At 40.9% G+C, this 23,310-nt stretch overlaps 1 protein-coding gene across 1 annotated transcript in view; it reads left to right on the forward strand.

The window, feature by feature from the left end:
- The window catches only part of cacna2d3a (calcium channel, voltage-dependent, alpha 2/delta subunit 3a), a 248,553-nt gene that overhangs the window by 99,426 nt on the left and 125,817 nt on the right, over positions 1-23,310 (forward strand). Inside the window, exons 11-12 of the mRNA XM_058785501.1 lie at positions 5,955-6,068; positions 23,111-23,189. Of these exons, the coding sequence (XP_058641484.1) occupies positions 5,955-6,068; positions 23,111-23,189 (193 nt within the window). The remainder of the gene's footprint in view (positions 1-5,954; positions 6,069-23,110; positions 23,190-23,310) is intronic.

Here is a 23,310-nt window from a genome sequence, read left to right on the forward strand (position 1 = left end):
CTGAGTGGGCCAGAGATGGTTCTGTCACATCCAGTCTATAGAAACGAGCAAATGTGTGCGGAGAAGACCAGCTGGCTTCCGCGCAAATTTCTTGAATAGAAATGCCCTTAAACAGAGCCCAGGATGTAGCCATACCTCTAGTTGAGTGTGCTCGTAATCCTATTGGGGGCTCTTTATTCATATTATTGTAACATAACACGATATTGATTTTGAGAGCGTGTTCAGAACTATGGACAAATCCCAAGGCGGGACCAGCGGCTTCGATACTGGGTGTAGCCTACGTGCCCCTCTCATAAATCGACAGACGAGAGGGTGTTGGCCAATAGTACCCGTGTTAAGACCCACATGACATGCCGAGATAGCGGACAGATACACCTTAACTGTAGAAAAGGCTCTGCCCTTGTCCAGAAGGTCCTGTAGGAAGCACATCACATCCGAAGCTGAACACAAGAAAGGAACAATGTTTCTATCGGCGCACCATCCCTCAAACACCCTCCATTTGAGATTATATAAAGAACGTGTCGAGGCAGCCCTCGCGTTCTGAATTGTCTCTATCACTTTTGGAGGTAACCCAGCTGCATCCAGATTTAGCCTCTCACGGGCCAGGCCCAGAGAGCTAGTTTCTGAGGGGAGGGGTGAAATATTTCCCCCCGTGCTTGTGAGAGGAGATCCCTGCGTGCTTGTAACGGCCATGGCTGGTCATAGAGCAGTTGCGCAATCTCCGCAACCCACATTCTCCCCGGCCAGTATGGCGCAATCAGAATCATTACATGTTTGTATTGTCGAACCCTCCGTAGTGTCGGTTCGATCAGGCTCAACGGAGGGAACGCATACAGTAACACGTCTGGGCACTCGTGGGCTAGAGCATCCACACCCAACAGTGCATCGTTGCCAGCCAGAGAGAAGAACAGGGGACATTGCGCATCTCTGCCACACCCTGAGAGTCACTTGGGGTGGAGTCTCCACTCCCGTGCAGAGGATTCCCCTGGACAGTAAGTCCGCTCCCTGTTCATTATTCCTGAACGTGTGTCGCGTAATGACAGGAGGGTCCTGCTGCTCCACATAATTAGTTCTTTCGCTAACAAGTGAAGCTTGTGAGAACGAACTCCTCCCTGCCGATTTATGTAGGCTATCACTGTTGTATTGTCCGTCCTGACCAATACATGATGATTCTTGAGAAAATGCACAAAATGTCTCAGAGCTAGTAACACTGTTAGTAGTTCTAGAAAATGTATGTGCTTCTCTCTCAGTGCGGGAGACCAAACTCCTCTCACTGCTCTGCCCTCGAACACCGCCCCCCCAGCCCGTGAGAGATGCATCTGTCGTCACCACTTTCCTTAACATAAGAGGACCCAGAGGGAATCCTGTTCTGAGAAAAGACGGAGCTCTCCAATGATGGAGAGCGTCCATGCACTCTGGTGAGATGCGCACTCTGCGGTTGAGACGGCTCTTTGGGGCGAATGCCCTGTGATGCTATCCAGTTCTGAAAATCCCTCATTCGCAGCAGTCCCAGGGGAACCACTGACAGTGTTGAGGCCATCAGACCCAGTAGCCGAAGACACATTCTGAAAGAGACTGATCTCCCTTGTTGAAAAAGGGAGAGGCAGCTATGAAATGTCTTGATGCGATCCTCTGATAGGAAAGCTCGAAACGTCACTGAATTCAACCTGAGACCCAAGTAGACTATTTCCTGTGCAGGAGTTAGACAACTCTTCGTCTGGTTTATTTTGAAACCTAGTCTCTCCAGATGCATCACTAGTCTGTCCGTATCGCTCCCTGCTTGCCTCGGGGATGGTGCGCAGATGAGCAGGTCATCCAGATATGATGCAACTCTGATCCCTCCACTCCTCAATGGCATCAGAGCCGCTTCCACACACTTGCTGAAAACCCTGGGGGCCAAAGCGAGGCCAAAGGGAATTCTTGTATACTCTTACGCTGTGCCCTGATAAGCAAACCTCAGATATTTCCTGTGAGCAGGAAAAATATCTATGTGAAAATATGCGTAGGAGGTCCACTGAGGTCCACTGAGGTGAACCAATCTCCCTGACGAATACTCTGACACAACGTTCTGAGCGACAGCATTTTGAATTAGAATTTTCTGAGGTGTTTGTTGAGGACCCGTAAATCCAAAATGGGACGGAGACCTCCCCTCTTTGGGAATCACAAAGTACCGGGAGTAAAACCTATGTGGCTTTCTCTCATTGGAATCACTCTTATCACTCCTTTTCTCATTAAAGAGGATATTTCTTCCTCTAAAACCTGAGCTGCTTCCCCTTGGGCCACTGAGATTACCACTCCATTGAACATAGGAGGTTTTACAGTGAATTGAAGTCTGTAACCCCTGTCTATCGTGGTTAAAACCCAGGGATGAACTGCGCATGCGCGCCAGTTCGCTGCCTGAGCTGCGAGTGGGCCCTTCTCGTCTTCGCTCACTAGCGGTGTTGCAGCACACTCTAGTGGCGAAGGAGGGGAATGCCGCTCCAGTAAAGGAGTAAGATTCGTCTTTATTTGTGATTGTTTTAATTTTTGTGATCCTTCTTTATTTTTATCCCACTTTGCGCCCTCAGCCCTTGGCCTGGATGCATCAGAGAAAACTTTATTTGTGATGGGATGCTTGCGAACTTTTGTCCTTCCTCCCTCGGAAAAAACCTCGTAGGTGGAGGGAGAGACAATTCTTTGGGGGGCACCAGAAGAACATGGGCCATTTCCCCGCAAACATTGGACTTTGAACTGACTGCACTTAAATTAAATCTACACTTAAATTCCTTCTCCTTTTCCCCACGGGAGGGAGAACAGAATCGTTCTGCAGGGATGGGACAGAGAAACCCTGGGTGCTGTCTCCAAACCCTTCCTGATGCCAAGCTGACATCTCAGGTTACCCGTTTTTGTTTCCCTGAGGGGCTGCCGACCGGTGTTTCGCTGCTGCGGCTGCGAAAGACTGCTTTGGTTTCACGAAACCGGGTTTTGACTGAGGGCCTGCGTTTCCCGGCTGGAGCAGGACGGGAAGGCTGATAATCAGAATGTCCCCCTCTCCCTGAAGGTCTGAAGTTCGGTCGGCTCGGGTGATAAAGCCGAGCTGCCGGCTTTCTGGGGAGACAGACCTCGAATGCCTCTCCCTCCTTTTTCCGCAGGTCACATTGCTGACGCATCGCTGTTACCGCCGCCGAACATGGCCTTTGGATCAATAGGGGCATCCAAAAACTCCACCTTCTCTTTGTCAGAGAGGCCTGACAAACCGAGCCATAGCGATCTCACTCCCACAACCGCTAAGCCCATACTCCGACCGCAGCTTTGAACTGCTCCGCGGGACGTGCGCAGGTTTAAATATGCAATGACACATATCTCCTCCCAGATCGCTGGGTTGGGAGATCCGAGTCCAGCTGACGCCCATCTCCTCTAATAACTCCGCTTGGTAGGCAGTAAGGAGGGACGTCGCGTTCAGAGCACCTAACGGCCAGTGCCGATGATTTATAGATCTTTTGAAAACAGGCGGTGAAGCGCTCTGTTTTCCCTGGCAGTGAGGCTCCGGTTGAAGAGAGCGCTGCCTGGCGACCTGGGTGCAAGTGATTAGCTACCGATGATGCGATAGGGGGAGGGTCCGCCATCCCCATATCCTCCATACCCTGAACATCTAGCCTCGAGAAGCCCTTAACAGGCACTCGGTGGGAAAAAGGCTTGTCCCAAAAGCTCTTCATTTCTGCCACACAAGCCGGGACGGCTGGAATAAACTGCCTTGATGGAGGGAGACGTGACGGAAGTCTCTTTCCATCATACAGATCTCTTTCAGCCCCCGGACCTGCCGGTTGGGATGGCCAGTCGATCGACAGTCTGTGTCCGTCTGTACGGGGGAGGGTGAACTCGCCTCCTGTGCACTCGGCGGACGCGACTGATTCGGGGGAAGAATAGCATCTTCATCCTCGTCATCCTCGTCTTCGAAGATGGCTGACAATACTTCGTCCTCGTCATCTTCCTCTCCCGCTAACGGATCGAACAGCGGGGGAAGGACTGGCGACACCCTCTCCATCATCTCTCTCCACGAGCTGCTGGCCTGCGGACAGTCCATCGGTTCCTCTCTGGGTTGAGCAGAGAGGCATGGGTCCGACTTACCAGTTACTGCCACGCGGACTCTCTGCTCTCGGGTCTTAACCGAGAACTTTGAGCAGTGAGGACAGCCCTCAGGGTTTGACAGAGTCGCCTGAGCATGTTTTGCGCCCAAACAGGAGATGCAGAGGCCGTGTGAATCCTTCGCAGAAATCCACATTCCGCAAGCACACGGATGGGGAGGATTACCTTTTCCTCCAGGGCTCTCCGGTTGTTTCGTAGTGGCCATGGGGCCTACACTCTCTTCGTACGGTAAGCCCACCACAACGTGCTAACTAGTATGGAGCTGTGCTACAATAGAGAGCTGTTCTTTCCCTTCTCTGTTTTGGTGCGTGGTGAGTGCCCCCAAAACTTGGAAAATAAGTATAAAACTTAGAGCAGAAAACTCGCCGTAACGCGATAGTTACCCCACTCTAAGTGAAGCTCAACAAACGTTAGGAATCTTGCGTTTGGGACGTTGTGGCTCCGTCAGTAAACTGTTGAGCAATGATTCCCTAAGTCTGCTGAGCCAGCTTCCGAAGTCTTCACAGGGAAGAGAGCGAGAATGACGAAACGGCAGGTAGCTGCGGTTTATATACAGGGAGGCGGGACTCCCTGATCGCTGCAGCGATTGGTCTGCCATAGTTGGCAGACGTGGCGTTATTGGTGCTTCCGCGATCAGTCACGCCCGAGGCGTTCCCATAGTGAGATACCGAACGAGTGTTAGAAAGAGAACCCTCTCTGCATGACAATTTTTGTATGTCTGCTGACATTTTGTCATTTGTCAAGGCCAAATGTTTGCTATAAAGACCTCATTAAATCAATTAGAGTTTTGCAGGTTTTTGTCCATATCTACCAGCTTTAAGGTAGTCTATATGCTAATTAACTTTTAAACACTGACCAAAAAATAAAAATCAGAAGCAGATTTAAATTTGCAGTTTCTCTCTAGTTACTGAACAGACACAAGCAAAATCGTTACTCCTCGCTCCGCTTCAACGGCTCTTAGCACCACCCCATTCATCACAGATGTAATTGCTCATGTAAAAAAAATTTTACGTGTTACTATGTTACACATAGTACTACTACTACTACTACTAATAATAACAATAAAAATAAACAATTTGCTTGTGCAATGAAGCAATGCTTTTATCCAAACAATTAGAAAATAGGCGAGCAAGAGCCAACAATATCCATAATGTACAATGCCACTATGTATAATGTACTATGCTTTATTTATTAAAATGCTACACCAATAAACAAGCTAGAGAAATGAAAACGTATGTGCAGTGTCTTCTGATGCAGTGGAGGTTGATCAGCAAAGTGTTTGATGACCAGATAAGCTTTACCACTCTCATTTCAACAATGGTCAGGTTTTGCAGGTTTGCACTGTACAACATCAGGAAATTAGACCATTCTTTTATGTGACACAGCTCCTCGTCCAAGTCAATGGACAAGACTCAATAACAACACAGAAAACACAGGGGTATATAATGACTGACACAAATGAGCAAGCAAGACATACCTTGAATCAATGTTAGGGTAATCAACAGAAAAACTACAACTAGACTACAAATATACAGGAAACTGAAACTGAATAGACAAAAGACATGACCCAAAACAAAAAAAAAACAGACCAAAACAATATCAGGCAAGTGTACATCCAATGTACACGAAATCATTGTGGATATGAATGAGTGAACAAATATAAGGATGCAATTTTATACATTTCATTCAGACACCACTACAAAGTTAGAACACTGTGTGAAAAATCTGAACAAATTAAGTGTATTGCATTAGCTATTACTGCTAATTGCCATGTTGCCATGAACTAATTTATTGTAACCTCTTATTAAGTAATATGTATGTGTGTTCAGTTTAATGAGACGGGCCGAGGCAGTGTGTGCAGTCAAGCCATCATGTTGGTGACGGATGGAGCTGTGGAAACATATGACGCTGTCTTTGCCCAGTACAACTGGCCTGATAGAAAGGTGAGAAGAGTTTCTGTATTCCCAGTTTGCGGGATCATGCGGGAGTTTTTATACATTTTCTCACACAAAGAATGCCAGATTTTATCAGAGATTGCTGTTCCTATTTTTTTTTCCCAATCAGTTTTTACTGATGAGTAAGAGAGTGGCTAGAGATATATTAAAATAATAATATTCAGTTCAGGAGACACTCCAAATATGAGTTAATACTAATACACTAATACACTACCTGAATAGGGAAGGATGGGATGAAAAAAAAATTTGGGATGTCAAACTCTAAATAATTTTAAAAGAGTAAAAATAAATGAATAAAACACATTTTAATTCCTTCTGAGACAACAGAGGCCAGTTGCACAAAGCCAGTTTCGGTTTTTACCCAGGTAAGTTCACGTTTAGTTTGAGCAAACTCTTGAGTTTTCAGGCTCATGAAGGTGGGTTGGTTTTGAGTGGGTTTCATCACCATTGTAACTTACGCTACACAGCTAACCTGCTCCGGAGCAGGTTTTATTCTGGTTTCTATTCTCCAAACTGGACCAATCAGCTGTAAGCATAGTGACATATCTGATGCAATGAAGTCACTCCCCCATATCTCTCGCTCCAAATTAAAACAGTTTACAGTCAAAGAATTTTAGAGACAAAATTGCTTGACTTTTGCTGCTACTTATTTATTATATTTATAGTATATAAATTATAAATGTTTATAATTCATATGTGACCTTGGACCACAAAACCAGTCTTAAGTCGCTGGGGTATATTTGTAGCAATAGCCAAAAATACATTGTATGGGTCAAAATTATCGATTTTTCTTTTATGCCAAAAATCATTAGTATATTAAGTAAAGATCATGTTCCATGAAGATATTGTCAGGGTTGGGGTGAAGGGATGAGGCGAGGACTCGGTGCAGGAGATTGGGCTTTTATTAATAATAAAAATAAACAAAACAAACCAAAACTACCCCGTAGGGGAAAAACAAGGCAAGAAAAAAAACTGTTTTTCCCCATGCCATCTCCAGCTTAAACAGTCAAGTCAAGTCACCTTTATTTATATAGCGCTTTTAACAATACAGATTGTGTCAAAGCACTTAACAGTATCAAATTGGAAGATAGAGTGTCAGTAATGTATAATGATAAGATTAAACACTCAATTTTCTCAATTTTCAGTTAAAGGCATTTCATTATTGAATTCAGAGATGTCATTGTCTATCTCAGTTTAGTTTAAATAGTATCTGTGCAACCAAATCGACGATAATTGCTAGAAATTAAGTGTCCCCAACTGAGCAAGCCAGAGGCGACAGCAGCAAGGAACCAAAACTCCCTCTGTGACAGAATGGAGAAAAAAACTTTGGGAGAAACCAGGCTCAGTCGGGGAGCCAGTTCTCCTCTGGCCAGACGAAACCCGCAGTTCAATTCCAGCCACAGCCATGTCAGATTGTGTAAAGGGCTTATCTGATTCCCGTAGTCTTGTCCCGATCGAGCATTTTAATTTATAATTTAATGTATTTGTTATATTTGTGTTTTATTCATTATTTGAAGTTTTTCATTTATATGATTTATTCATTTGCTATAATTGTAATGTATAGTTTAATGCATTTATTGTTTCTCTGTGTATTTTTATAATATATATTTGTTTGTTTATTAGAACTCCGCTGATGATCAGGGCTGTAGACATCATCTCTTGGTGCTGATCCACCATCTGATCGGATACGGACTGAAAAACAGAATAAGAACGAAACAGACAAATATTAGCGTAGATGTCATTCTTCTTATGATGTAACGAGTACATCGTGTGTTATGGGGAGTGTTCCCGGTTCGGTTGATCTAATTAATGCAGCCTAACAATCCTTTAACGGATTTTAATAATAGAAGCGTATTAGTGTGTTATGTTTACGCCAGGATAAAGAGATGTGTCTTTAATCTAGATTTAAACTGACAGAGTGTGTCTGCCTCCCGAACAGTGTTAGGTAGATTGTTCCAGAGTTTGGCCGCTAAATAGGAAAAGGATCTGCCGCCTGCAGTCGATTTTGATATTCTAGGTATTATCAAACGGCCAGAATTTTGAGAACGCAGAGGACGTGGAGGACTATAATATGATAAGAGCTCACTCAAGTACTGAGGAGCTAAGCCGTTCAGGGCTTTATAAGTAATTAAAAAGATTTTAAAATCTATCCAATGTTTGATAGGGAGCCAGTGCAGTGTTGACAGACCCGGGCTAATATGGTCATACTTCCTGGTTCTAGTAAGGACTCCAGCTGCTGCATTTTGGACCAACTGTAGTTTGTTGACCAAGCGTGCAGAACAACCACCCAATAAAGCATTACAATAGTCTAACCTTGAGGTCATAAACGCATGAATTAGTATTTCTGCATTTGATGTTGAGAGCATAGGTAGCAATTTAGATATGTTTTTGAGATGGAAAAAAGCAGTTTTACAGATGCTAGAAACATGGCTTTCAAATGAAAGATTGCTATCAAACAGCACACCTAGGTTCCTAACTGATGAAAAAGAATTGACAGAGCAGCCGTCAAGTGTTAGATGGAACACTGTTATTACATGTGGGGTTTTTAGGTCCGATAATTAACACCTCTGTTTTTTCAGAATTTAGCACTAAGAAATTACTCGTCATCCAGTTTTTTATATCGACTATGCATTCCGTTAGTTTCTTAATTTGGTGTGTTTCACCGGGCCGCGAAGAAATATAGAGCTGAGTATCATCAGCATAACAGTGAAAGCTAACGCCATGTCTCCTGATAATATCTCCCAAGGGTAACATGTAAAGCGCGAAAAGTAATGGCCCTAGTACTGAGCCTTGAGGTACTCCATACTGCACTTGTGATCGATATGATACCTCTTCATTCACTGCTACGAACTGATGGCGGTCAGATAAGTATGATTTGAACCATGCTAAGGCACTTCCACTAATGCCAACAAAGTTTTCTAGTCTATTCAAAAGAATGTTGTGGTTGATTGTGTCGAACGCAGCGCTAAGATCCAGTAGAACTAATAAAGAGATACAACCACGATCAGATGATAGAAGCAGGTAATTTGTAACTCTAATGAGAGCAGCCTCAGTACTATGACGCGGTCTAAATCCTGACTGGAATTCCTCACAGATACCATTTTTCTCTAAGAAGGAATATAATTGTGAGGATACTACCTTTTCTAGTATCTTTGACAGAAAAGGGAGATTTGAGATCAGTCTGTAATTAACTAGATCTTTGGGGTCAAGTTATCCTAATGTCAAGGAGTCAAGGACATATCCTAATGACAATGATGAATTAATAATAGCCAAAAGAGGATCTATGACTTCTAGAAGCAGCTCTTTTAGTAGTTTAGATGGAATAGGGTCTAACATACATGTTGTTGGTTTAGATGATTTAAAAAGTTTATACAATTCTTCCTCTCCTACAGTAGAGAATGAGCGGAATTGTTCCTCAGGGGATCTATAGAGATGCTATCTGATGCGATACTGTAGCTGACGGCTGCATGGTTACAATTTTATCTCTGATAGTATCGATCTTGGAAGTAAAGTAGTTCATAAAGTCATTACTGCTGTGCTGTTGGGAAATGCCAACACCTGTTGATGCTTTATTTTTCGTTAATTTAGTCACTGTATTGAATAAATACCGGGGGTTATGTTTGTTTTCTTCTAGAAGAGACAAAAAGTAATCAGATCTAGCAGTTTTTAATGCTTTTCTGTAGGATAGGGTACTTTCCCGCCAAGCTAAACGAAATACCTCTAGTTTTGTTTTCCTCCAGCTGCACTCCATTTTCCGGGCTGCTCTCTTTAGGGCGCGAGTGTGCTCATTATACCACAGTGTTGGACTCTTATCCTTAATCTTCCTTAAGTGTAAAGGAGCAACCGTATCTAAAGTGCTAGAAAAGAGAGAGTTCCCCAGTTTCAGTTACATCATCAAGTTGTTCTGAGCTATTGGATATGCTGAGGAACTGAGATAAATCAGGAAGATTATTCATAAAGCAGTCTTTTGTGGTAGAAGTATGGTTCTACCATATTTGTAACAAGGAGTTGGCTTTACAGCTTTAGCTATATGGAATATACAGGAGACTAGATAATGATCTGAGATATCATCGCTCTGCTGCAAAATTTCAATGCCACTGACATCAATTCCATGTGACAGTATTAAATCTAGAGTATGATTTCGACAATGAGTAGGTCCTGACACGTGTTGTTTAACACCAATAGAGTTTAGAATGTCTATAAATGCTGATCCCAACAAATCTTTTTCATTATCAACATGGATATTAAAATCACCAACAATTAGGACTTTATCTGCAGCCAGCACTAACTCCGATAGAAAATCAGCAAATTCTTTAATAAAGTCTGTATGGTGCCCTGGTGGCCTGTATACCGTAGCCAGTACAAACATCACGGGGGAAACACTTGTTTCTTTGGATAATGTTATATGAAGCACTATTACTTCGAACGAATTATACTTGAAACCCGACCTCTGAGAAATACTGAAAATATTGTTATAAATTGTAGCAACACCTCCCCCTATACCTTTTGGACGCGATTCATGTTTGTAACAGTAATCTTGGGGTGTAGACACGTTTAAAGTAATGTAATCATTTGGTTTTAGCCAGGTTTCTGTCAAACAAAGCACATCTAGTTCATGGTCAGTGATCATATTATTTACAAAAAGTGCTTTTGTAGAAAGGGATCTAGTATTCAATAAGCCAAGCGTTATCATGTGTTTATCTGTATTATATCTGTTTTTTATTTGTTGAACATCAATTAAATTGTTACTTTTACTTTGGCTCCGGCTCCCGGTAAACAATGGACTATGGTGGCTGGTGTCTCTATTTTCACGTTTCGTACAATAGAATCGCCAATAACTAGAGCACTTTCATCAGGTTTCTCAGTGAGTGCATCACCGAGTGGGGAGAACCTGTTTGATGTTTTGATCGAAACGGAAGAGTGGTGTTTTGACCGCGACTAGGTCGCCTCACAGTCATCCAGTTGCCCTGCTGCACGGGCTCAACCGGAACCGAACAATGTACAGGACTCCCTGAGCTAGTCGCATCCAAAGCAGTATCTACAGCCCTCACATTCTTACTGTCCTCAACTAAAGTTTGGATGCGTGTCTCTAGTTCTAAAACCTTCTCTGTCAGCCTAACTATTTCCCTGCATTTATCACATGTTAATCCCTCGCTGCTGACAGAGACAGATAAACTGTACATGTGGCAAACAGTGCAAACAACAATAGCAGGAGAAGAAGCCATTACTCACCGTGATTGATGAATGATTCCAACTTAACTTACCACTTACCACTGTTGTTTGATGAATTCGTGAAAAACGGAGCGAGAGAGAAATGAAAATGGAGCGAGAGAAAAGGAAAAGAAAACAATAATAGGCGAATAGAAACGCGAATGGAACAGCGCTGCACTCGCGGTTTTAAAAGCGAATGATCAAATTAGTTAGATTAGTTTGAAAGATAACACCAGAAATATGGTGGGAATTAAGTTATATATTATCACTTTAAACAACAGGGAGTGAAAGTAAGGTAGAGATTCAATAAAAAGCGAAGCTACACGGAGCTACAATCGCAAACCTCTCAGCAGCACAACAGACAGGAATTATTACCTGTGTTCTGTAATTCAAGTACTATGTAAATACTAGGGGTGGCACAGTACATGTATTCGTACCTGAACCGTCACGGTACGGTGGTCTCGGTTCGGTGCATGAGGCAATTCACCCCCAATCCAGAAGGGGGCGCCTGCAGTAATGCAGCGCTGTTTGATAACCGCCAGCAGAAGAACAGTGAATGCCATGAGTTGCGCACTTGAAAACAAAGCCCCCTAGACAGTGACCATGTGCTGATTCTGAACGCGTCTCTCACATAGACTGACAAGGGAGTATACTTTAAAGGCTTGCGCACTCAACTGTTTGTGAAATGGTGCTTTGTGCTCGTGTATCCTACCTCTCTTATTCGGCACAAATCCAAATACTCCATAATATTTCCATATTTGCGATGTAACGTTTCTGAATGCTAAACTATTATTTATTATGTAAATCATAGCCTTTGTACTTCAGTCGCGTTCCAACGGTGACACAGAGGCGGGTGCGCTGATGTTTGGTTCACTGTATATTATTTTTATAAAGTACCAACTGCGCTGTCAAGTTAGCAATGCTGGAACTGATGTGTTTTGTGTGTGTGTGTGTGTGCGCGCTCTGGCGCGATCACTTCAACTGTTTCCTTATACTATATCCGTATTATCTATCCTTATTAATAATCACTGTTTAAAGGTCTGCTTTTATTTGTGTACATTCACAATGAAAACAAAACAGATTTTATATATATAACATGTAATAATATTTATTATTTTCACATCTAGATGGAAAACATTTAATTTGCACTACTGTCTGTTCGAAATAAATGAAAAGAAACTGAGCATAGTAGATTTCCCCCTGTTGTACCGAATCGTATCAAACCGTGACCCCGAACCGAGGTACGTGCATCAACCTTGACATCTGTGTACCGTGCCACCCCTAGTAAATACATAAATATATTTATTTATACAGCTGTATAAAGAGTAAATAATGTACACATTATTATTAGTTACTGTAAAGTCTTACTTATTTAATGTTTTCTGTTCTCGTGTCAGATATGTATGTATGTACAGGTGCTGGTCATATAATTAGAATATCATCAAAAGTTGATTTATTTCACTAATTCTACCATCTACCAGGAAATTTTAGAGCACTTCATGCTTCCTTCTGTTGACAAGCTTTATGGAGATGCTGATTTCATTTTCCAGCAGGAATCGGCTTTGCTTGACTGTATTCTCAAGCTTGCGGTCATCCCTGTTTCTTGTGCACCTTTTCCTACCCAAATTCTTCCTTCCAGCCAACTTTGCATTTAATATGCTTTGATACAGCACTCTGTAAACAGCCACACCTTTCAGTAATGACCTTCTGTGACTTACCCTCTTTGTGGAGGGTGTCAATGTTCATCTTCTGGATCATTGCCAAGTCAGCAGTCTTCCCCATTATTGTGGTTTCAAAGAACAAGAGATACCCAGAATTTATGCTGTAGGGATGGTCATTTATTCAAACTCGAATGTAAATATTCTAATATTTTGAGATACTGATTTTTGACTTTCATGAGCTGTAAGCTCTAATTAGAAGAAGAAATAAACATTTGAAATATATCAGTCTGTGTGTAATGAATGAATATAATATACAAGTTTCACTTTTTGAATGGAATTAGTGAAATAAATCAACTTTTTGATGATATTCTAATTATATGACCAGCACCTGTATACATGTATGTACCAACAGCACCTTAAAAAAACACAAAAATTCCTTTTGTGTCTGCGCACACTTAGCGAATTAAGCTAATTCTGATTCTATCGTTACAACCATTCAAAAGTGTGGCATAATGTGGCAGTACTATGGCGCAGTGGTGGTATGAAATAATACCAAGGTACTTTGATATGTACTTTTTAAAAAAATAAATATATATATTACCATGTTGTAGAGGTATTTGTAGATGTTTTTTGTGTTTTAATAGTTTCTCATGATTCAGACTAAATCAGAAACTGATTCAAACCATTTTGTTAACCTGCCTGACGTAGAGAAAGAACGGTAACACTTTACTTGAAGGGGTGTGCATAAGACTGACATGACACCTTCATAATCATGACATGACACGTCATGAATATGAAGAAGGTTTTATGCATGTTTATGACAACTGTCATTAAATGTCATTCGCTCAGTTATGTCATTTTTAATGCAAAGATAACATTTGACCTAACCCTACCCGTACCCTTACCCCTAACCCTAGCCCAAAACAAATACATCTCAAACAATGTCATCTTTGCATTAACTGAGCGAATGACACTTTATGACAGTTGTCATAAACATGCATAAAAACCCTTCCTATTCCTGATTATGAAGGTGTCATGTCAGACTTATGCACACCCCTTCAAGTAAAGTGTAACCGAAAGAACCAAATTGATGAATCACTAAATAAACTAAATAAACAACAGAAAACGACTGCAGGAATACTGTGAGGAATAAATAAATGTTTCTCAGGTCAGTATTCTGTGAGCTCTTTTGGCAGACAAGAACAGTAATGGGGCTGATGGCAGGACACATGAGGCAGAGTTTAAACGCATACTGAATTTTGCTTGGTAACAAAGCACCCCAGTGTGAGCCAATATGGTGTTTTTTTGTGCATCTCTCCCAATCACGCTTTTATTGTTCCCCACATGTATAGCAGCATTAATGCTTCCCTCGCTCAGCATGTCTAATGTCTTCCTGGGTGGTCTGAATCTTCTGAAAATCTACTGCTTGTTAATGTTTCACACTTATTGGTCATATTGCTAGTTATTTGCAGTTTACATTAAACTACTGTAATACCTTCATTAATATAATTTGCCATGCAATGATACCTTTATACCTTAGATCTTAATTGTCTGTTGAGTTATTGGTAAACCATTGAAAATATTTTAAAGCTTTGAGGTTTGATACCCTAAAGTGGGTCTGTTTGAGGCAGACAAGATTTAAGAACCCAAATGTCAATTATTTGAAAATTATCCATAGGGATTATTAATTCAAGCACTCACTAGCTATCATGAGTCCCTAACTGCTGAACCAAAGGAGTCAATGTACAACCCTTGCAGTCTTCCTCAGAGTCCACATTTACATGATGTAATGCCATTTTGACTGTTGGATACAAGTCTGCTGTGGAGCCTAAAATGACAAATGTGACCCTGGAGCACAAAAGCAGTCATAAGTAGCTCGGGTATATTTGTAGCAATAGCCAACAATGCATTATATGGGACAAAATTACAGATTTTTCTTTTATGCCAAAAATCATTTGGACATTAAGTAAAGATCATGTTCCATGAAGATATTTTGTAAATTTCCTACTGTAAATAATATGCATAATATGCATTGCTAAGAACTTCATTTGGACAACTTTAAAGGCGATTTTCTCAATATTTAGATTTGTTTTGCACCCTCAGATTCCAGATTTTCAGATAGTTGTATCTCGGCCAAATATTGTCAAATTGTCCAATTGTCCTAACAAACCATACATCAATGGAAAGCTTGTTTATTCAGCTTTCAGATGATGTATGAATCTTAATTTAGAAAAATTGACCCTTATGACTGGTTTTGTGGTCCATGGTCACAAATGGGAAACACAAATGGCACACTTTACAGTCTTGTGGACTTAACAGACATGGGTGTGTTGCAGCACAGCCAGCAAGACTGTAGGTGAACATCAAGTGTGCCATTTGGGACAGGGCCACAGTTTTGTTTCTCAGGGTTCTTGTGGTGGATGACCTGCCTCTTTCCAATTCATTAATCGTTTTTCTCATTCTTTAAGGTCTCTTCTTAAACATCATCTCAGATTTAGGCACAATTTGAGTCTGATAGCTTTTGAGTATTTCACATGTTAAAAATGCTTTAACATGGGAACAAATTAACAAACAGTGGGAATGAAATTCTAATTTGTGGCCACAATCTCAGAACTTTGCTATGGGAAGAGAATCATTTTATAATTAACACATACAGTATATTAGTTGGTTAAAGAAATACATGGCAGAAAACAAGAAATTAAAATTGGTGTACACCCTGTGTTCTCCACTATTAAGGGACAACCGCAGTACTTCTAATGTGACCTCCGGTATGTCATACAGCACCTCTCTCTTCACATCAGTATTCCTGTATGTGTCTGTGTGTGCGTGTGTTTTATCTCAATGGCAGCATATAATGAGGCACAGAGAATGTGGGAGCAGCATTCATTCAATAATATATGCTCAGTGATTCCGATTGGTTCTGTTATGGATCAGATGTGTAATGTTTTTTTTTTTTTTGTTAACAACTTTTTAATACATTTTCTTCTAGAAACAGTAGTAAAAAACAAAACGCAACTGTGCAAATTTAGAACCCACCCCAACCCACAATAAAATCATTTTTACAAGGATTTTAGAAAAGATGACACTACATTAAAAGCTGAATGCCATAAATTTACAGTTTCCACATTAGATCCATATATACGAGAAGTTGCGAGTTCCATTGAGATAATGTCCAACAAATACACCATCCAGGTTCGTCTGTCCATTGTATGAGGAGGATTCCAATGGTTGACTAGCAATTTTTCTGCTGCTATGCAGCTAACAGTAAACATCTTTGTTGAACGGACAAGGTGAAGTCCCAAAAGTCATTCATGAGAAAATGGTGCGGAATCAAACATGTCTCAGTACCCAACAAATATAACGGGTCCTGTGAGAGCTGAGACCAAAAGGTGAGGGGAAAAAAAGGTGAGAGAGAGGGGCACTCTCAAAGAAACAATTTGAAAACGTGACTAAAGATCCTTGCGAACAGAGATTACACTTAGGAGAAGATGACAGAAAAGAAATAACTAAAGCTTGAGAGTGTGATTCCTATGGTCCAGATCTGTCTAGGATATGCAACATTACAGAATTCGTATCTGCACCCAATACAATTTCAAAATCCGAAAATTTCAAGAGATAGGTTGACAAAACAGAGAAAAAGTAGGGTCAGGAGTACAAGTGGCATAAACTGAAAGAAATACAATATTCCTATTCTCTACTATTGTTTTTATATGTGTTATTCTACCGTCTGTATCACAACCTTTATCTAAAATAGCCATATTTAAAGTCTTCCGCACCAATATTAGGACACCCTTGGTTTTAGTATCCCAAGATGAGTGAGATACCACTTCATAAAACCCACCATTACACCTGTGTATATCCTCCTCTTTCAAATGGGATTCTCGAACTAACACTACACTGTGTGCAGAATTATTAGGCAAGTTGATATTCTGGTCATATTTTTTTTCCAACTACTATTGGTTTTGTATTTAATAATTTATAAGTGATATATAATTGTCCATGAAGGCTGATAGTCAGAAACTTCTTATTTCAGGTGTGCAGAATTATTAGACAGGTTTTACTTTACAGATAAAATGAGCCAAAAAAGAGATTGAACTCAAGAATAAAAGTTAAAAAAATTATTAAATGCCCATGAGAAGGATGCAATACTAATGCAATAATAGAATTAGCAAAGTTATGGCATGACCATTGGGCAGCGAAATGCTCATTGGGTCAGCAAGGTCAGAAAAAACAGGTGGAGAGGAAAAGACACATGTTAACTGCAAAATAATTAAGAATTAAGGTGAAGAATTAGGTGAGAAACCATCAGGAACCATTTAGTCTCCAGCACCATCATTTTCCAGAATTGCAACCTTCCTGGAGTCTCCAGAATTACAAGGTGTCAGGTTCTCAGAGACTTTGCTTGGGTAAAAAAGTAGTATTATTATTATTTAAAATGGCCCTCACTTAATAAGAATAACATGCTGAAGTGTTGTGAAATACATGAAGACTGATTTTGTATAGGCTTTATGGACAGATAAATTGAGAATGACTCTTGAAGGACCAGCATCACATCCTCTTGTACCACTGTACAGCCTATAAAAAAATCAGTCTTTGTGTATTTCACAACACTTCAGCATGTTATTCTTATTAAGTGAGAGTCATTTCAAATATTTTTTTACCCAAGCAAAGTCTCTGAGAACCTGACACATTCCACTTCTGGAAACTCCAGGAAGGTTGCAGTTCTGTAAAATGATGGTGCTGGAGACTAAATGGTTCCTGATGGTTTCTCACCTAATTCTTCACCTTAATTCGTAATTCTTTTGCAGTTAACGTGTCTTTTCTTCTCCACCTGTTTTTTCTGACCGTGCTGCATTTCGCTGCCCAGTGGTCATGCCTTAACTTTGCTAATTCTATTATTGCATTAGTATTGCATCCTTCTCATGGGCATTTAATAATTGTTTTACTTTTATTCTTGAGTTCAATCTCATTTTTGGCTCATTTTATCTGTAAAAGAAAACCTGCCTAATAATTCTGCACACCTGAAATAAGGAGTTTTTAACTTTCAGCTTTCATGGGCAATTATATATCACTTATAAATGATTAAATACAAAATTGATACTAGTTACTAAGATTGATGTGGTTTGGAATTGGTAAAATGTTCTTGGAAAAAAAAATATGACCAGAATATCAACTTGCCTAATAATTCTGCACACAGTGTATATCAATCCTTCTTCTTCGAAAAAAATCCAGAAAACATGTACGTATATGAGGGTCATTTAGGCCATTAATATTAACCTTCAGTAAACCTGCACATTACTGAAGAACCAACATTGGCCCCATAGTCACATATTGACTAGGTAGTATCTCTATTTAAAAAAAAATATAATAATAAAAAAATTAAATAAAAAAAAAGGAGAGAGAGAGAAGAAATGCAACTAAAACATAAATAAAATAACATCATAATCAGTAAGCGATACTGTATGCACAATGAAAGTACCAGGCGGTCTCCGCCCTATGAAGTGAAGAGTCTCCACTTCAGGGCGTACAGTTTCCTCGTTGAGGGAGCTCTAGATTGGAGGATGGTCTCAACCCTCAGGGGCCACACCCACAGCTTCCACAAATCCGGGCGGGGGTGAAGGATCATGCCCTCCGCCTGTGAGAGGAGATCCCTTCTGATGGGAATCTCCCATGGAGAGCTGTCTAGGAGAGAAATCAGTCCCCGTCCCGGCGCACTCTCTCTAGAACTCCTGGGAGCAGAGCGATCGGGGAAAGGCATACAGACGAAGCCCCGGCCAAGTCTGTACCATAGCATCCAGCCCCAGTGGAGCTGGATGAGTCAGTGAGAACCAGAGGGGACAGTGCCATGTCTGACGAGTCAAAAACAAATCCACCTGAGCCTGGCCAAAAACACTCCATATCTGCTTCACCACCTCATCCATTCCCCGGGCCTTGGCCCCTGCCTCAACAGCATGTCTGCTCCCATATTGAGATGCCCAGGAATATGAACAGCTCTCAGCGAGAGGAGCTTGTCCTGGGCCCACACAAGGATCTGGTGCGCCAGCTTGTATAAGGGGCGTGAACGCAGACCTCCCTAGTGGTTGATATAAAAGACCACCGCTGTGTTGTTGGTGTGCACCAACACATGGCGATCTCTTAGGTCTGGAAGAAAGTGTTTGAGTGCTCGAAACATGGCCAGCATCTCCAGGCAGTTGATGTGCCACGTGAGATGATTCAGATTCAGATTGTTTATTGTCATTGTACTTACATCCAACAAAATGCGCGCCGCTTTCTCCTTCTTTCCAAAGCGCTGTAGTTTCAGCAAAGGATAAATGGATTTCTAGTATAAATCGCTTGCAGTAGCTCTGCTACTAAATGTATTTAAAAATGGCTATCCCTGCCTGTACAGCTGATCAGCTGTTCCTCAATCTTCGCTGATCTAAAGACATAAGCGGCGACGTTTTTAATAACTGGCAAGACGCGGGAAAAGCCGTGTAAACAGGTTGCCTGCTGTTCGTCCAATCAGAGACAGTTTTAACAGTTAACCCCAGGCATAGTATGAGCAGTGTGAAACGTGATTACAGATAACCCAGGATTCTGCTTATCCGGGGTTTAGGATGACCCAGGGTTAACAATTTCAAGTGTGAAAAGCCCTAAAGAGAGCATTCCAGGAGCGAAGCGTACGCAAAATACGCAAAATAGTTCTTCGAGAGCCGACTCTGCGTGCTTCGCTCCCAAGCAGACCACTCACAAACTGTGTGTATCGTGGTGTAGCGTGGGCAGGGAGGAACACACAGTCTATAACGCGATCTGCTTTCGCCCTTGTTTGTCTTAGCACTTTATTTCGACATGCTGGAGCTTTATGCTGAATGCTTTATAATAATAAATAGCATTATATAAAAAAATATATATATGTATATAAATATATATATATATATATATATATTAGGGGTGTCAACGTTAACGCATACGATTTAATAAAAAACTTTTACGCGTTAATATTTTTTTAACGCAAATTAATCGCTTGATACGGTTTGACCCCAACTTCTTCCCATCATCGCAGCGCGGAAGGTTGTTTATCATTGTGTGATGAGGGTACAGCACCAGTGTTGCCAGGGTAACGGCACAAGTGGGCTATTTTGAAAATACAGTCGCAGGAAAAATTACAGAGCCGTGGGTTGCGTTTTTTTGGGCTAAAAGATCCTTTTACTAATGTGTATTATACTTGGAATGTATCCCTGGCAACTTAATAACAGAGAGGAGGTTGTAACATCACAAACAACGTGAGTTTCAGCCAGAGCAGCAGAAATAGCCACTATAGATTATATAAGATAATAAACACATGATTCCGATAGGATATGGTCTGATATAAAAGGCTATAAATAACATATTTTAACAACAGTAAATGACCAAATTCAACATGTGATCGCAAAAGGAAGTTATTACAAACACTCGATGGTGGTTTGAAGTGAGTTCTGAGTAAAAGTGTACTATTAATCTCATAAATTGTCTTATGTAGCATGATGCTAATATTAGCTCTAATGCAGCTGCAGAACAGGTCCAATTCTTCTTCATAATGCATTTTGTCATAATACTTCATGTAAGGTCGCAAGAAATGTTTTGTTGTATTTATTTAGAAATACTTTTGATAATAGTTGGGTAAATGTATACTGGGATTGAAGCGATGTGGCTTGGTAAAAGTTTTATTGCTAGTATAAAGGCTGAAGATGGCTGAATAAAAACAAAAGAATAATGATAAAAGAATAAGGATTATGTCTCATACCTGGCGGAAGTGTGAAAGGTTCTGCTTCCTTAAACTAGTTTCATGCATCTTTTTCAACACATTTACAGGTAAAACCTAGTATTTTAAATTTGTGATTAATCATGATTAATCACAGTCCACGACTGTGATTAACGCGATTAAATTTTTAATCGATTGACAGCACTAATATATATATATATATATATATATATATATATATATATATATTATAAAAATAGACTGAGAAACAATAAATGCATTAAACTATACATTACAATTATAGCAAATGAATAAATCATATAAATGAAAAACTTCAAATAATGAATAAAACACAAATATAACAAATACATTAAATTATAAATTAAAATGCTCCATCTGGACAAGACCACGGGAATCAGATAAGCCCTTTACACAATCTGATATTGCTGCGGTTGGAATTGAACTGCGGGTTTCGTCTGGCCAGAGGAGAACTGGCCCCCCGACTGAGCCTGGTTTCTCCCAAGGTTTTATTTTTTCTCCATTTTGTCACAGAGGGAGTTTTGGTTCCTTGCCGCTGTCGCCTCTGGCTTGCTCATTTGGGGACACTTAATTCCTAGTGATTATCGTCAATTTGATTGCACAGATACTATTTAAACTAAACTGAGCTAGACAATGACATCTCTGAATTCAATAATGAAATGCCTTTAACTGAAAATTGAGTGTTTAATCTTATCATTATACATTACTGATACTCTATCCTCCAATGTGATACTGTTAAGTGCTTTGACACAATCTGTATTGTTAAAAACGCTATATAAATAAAGGTGACTTGACTTGACTTGACTTGAATGCTTGTGTAACTGAACAGACAACAATAAATAAGACTCACAGAACATAGATCGTGACTGACACACACAGAGAGCTTTGCTGAATGACAGAAAGATAACGCCGGCTGCACCTCACATGCTTTTAAGCTTCCTGGTCATGACGTCACCCGCCTCTGACGTCTCGCCCATCGATTGGACATTGCACATATGATTCAGATCTTGGTATCGCTGAAGGCGTTTGCCTATCGTTTTCCGACACAGTTCAAGTTCCTGAAGGGGAACTTCTAGTAACTATGAATTAAGAAGTGAATATTAAAGTGAACAGTGAAAGACACAGTCACCAAACCATTCTCCGATTAGACAGCAAATGTCCAGCTGCAGCTCACTGAGAGTTGGTGGATGAATGGGATCTGAAAAAAAACTCTTGCTTCTTCTGGGAAGTATATCATTTTAGGTTCACCTTGATTGAGAATGACTTTCAGCGTTGCAGGATAAAGAAGAAAATTCTGGATGCCAGCTCCTCTCATTTCCTTCCTAACTGGCACAAATGCACTTCTTCTTTTTGCGGTGACCGGAGAAAAATCTGGAAAGAACGACAGCGTTGCTCCGTCGGATGTTTTCACTGGGGCATGAAGTCTGGCAGCCCGCAGAATGATCTCGCTGTCCGTGTACCGTAAAAGTTTAAAGATGAAAACCCGTGGTTTAGCGCGATCTGAGGAGAGCCTTGTGTACACACGATGCGCTCGCTCCACTTCAATCTCTTTGCCCGCCAGAGAAGGGAGCCACGTAGCGATCTTTTCAAAAATCCCATCGGGTCGTCCTTTTCGGAACCTTCAGGCAATCCGACCAGACGCAGATTGCTGCGCCTATTGCGATCCTGTAAGTCCACAGCCTGTTGCTCGAGGGCGGCTACTCGACCATTGTGATCTGCGACAACTTTCTTTTGTGCTCTTATCTCCCCTGTAAGAAGATCAAGTTTAGAGCATAGCGACTGAACAACTGACATGTGAGAAGCAAACTCGTTCCGCATCGCCCCCAAAACTCGGTTCTTAGAATGTCCTCAAAGTGTGTAACAGTGTTCACCATCTTATCCACCATATCACTCGCAGTCGTTGCTTGGATTTCTTCTTAATCGGAGAAGCCAATGGAGACAACTCCTGCTGTTTCAGATTGTATGCCATCAGGGAAAGTATTTTTAATGAATAAAACTCTACTCAAGTGCGACTAGGTTCATGAGCACGTCACGTGACTCCTAGATCTGTAACGTTTTTCATGTGACTAATGACTGCAGGGTCTTAGTTATATGCTTTATTCTTGAATGGTGTTTACCAACAGAACATATTCAAACATTTCTAATGCAATGTGCACTGTACATTTGACTTCTGATTATATTCATTATCATCATAGTTTTCAGTTTTTTTTATTTGTATCACAAAATAACTTTACTTGTTTGGTTGGCCAAACTTTTTTTTGAAGCTAAACAATTAAAGAGTAAACTAATTAGATGCAGTCAGGGTGCTGTGTCTTATCTGCTGTTGAGGGATTGTACATTAGCTGTATCTTGAGCGATTAAACATGACTGACAGCTAACCTAAGCTCTCCTGTCTGCAGGTGCGTGTGTTCCCTTACCTGATTGGTCGAGAGTCTGCCTTTGCTGATAACCTGAAATGGATGGCCTGCGCTAATAAAGGTTAGGCTTACTCATTCTTCCTCATGCAGCTCTGTAAACATTTCCTCAGCTGATTAATGAACAGTGAAAGAATGACCTGATCTCCACATGTGTGTATAGTGAAAAACAGAACATACATTTG

The sequence above is a fragment of the Onychostoma macrolepis genome, chromosome 08 (assembly GCF_012432095.1).
Source record: "Onychostoma macrolepis isolate SWU-2019 chromosome 08, ASM1243209v1, whole genome shotgun sequence".
Lineage (NCBI taxonomy): Eukaryota > Metazoa > Chordata > Actinopteri > Cypriniformes > Cyprinidae > Onychostoma > Onychostoma macrolepis.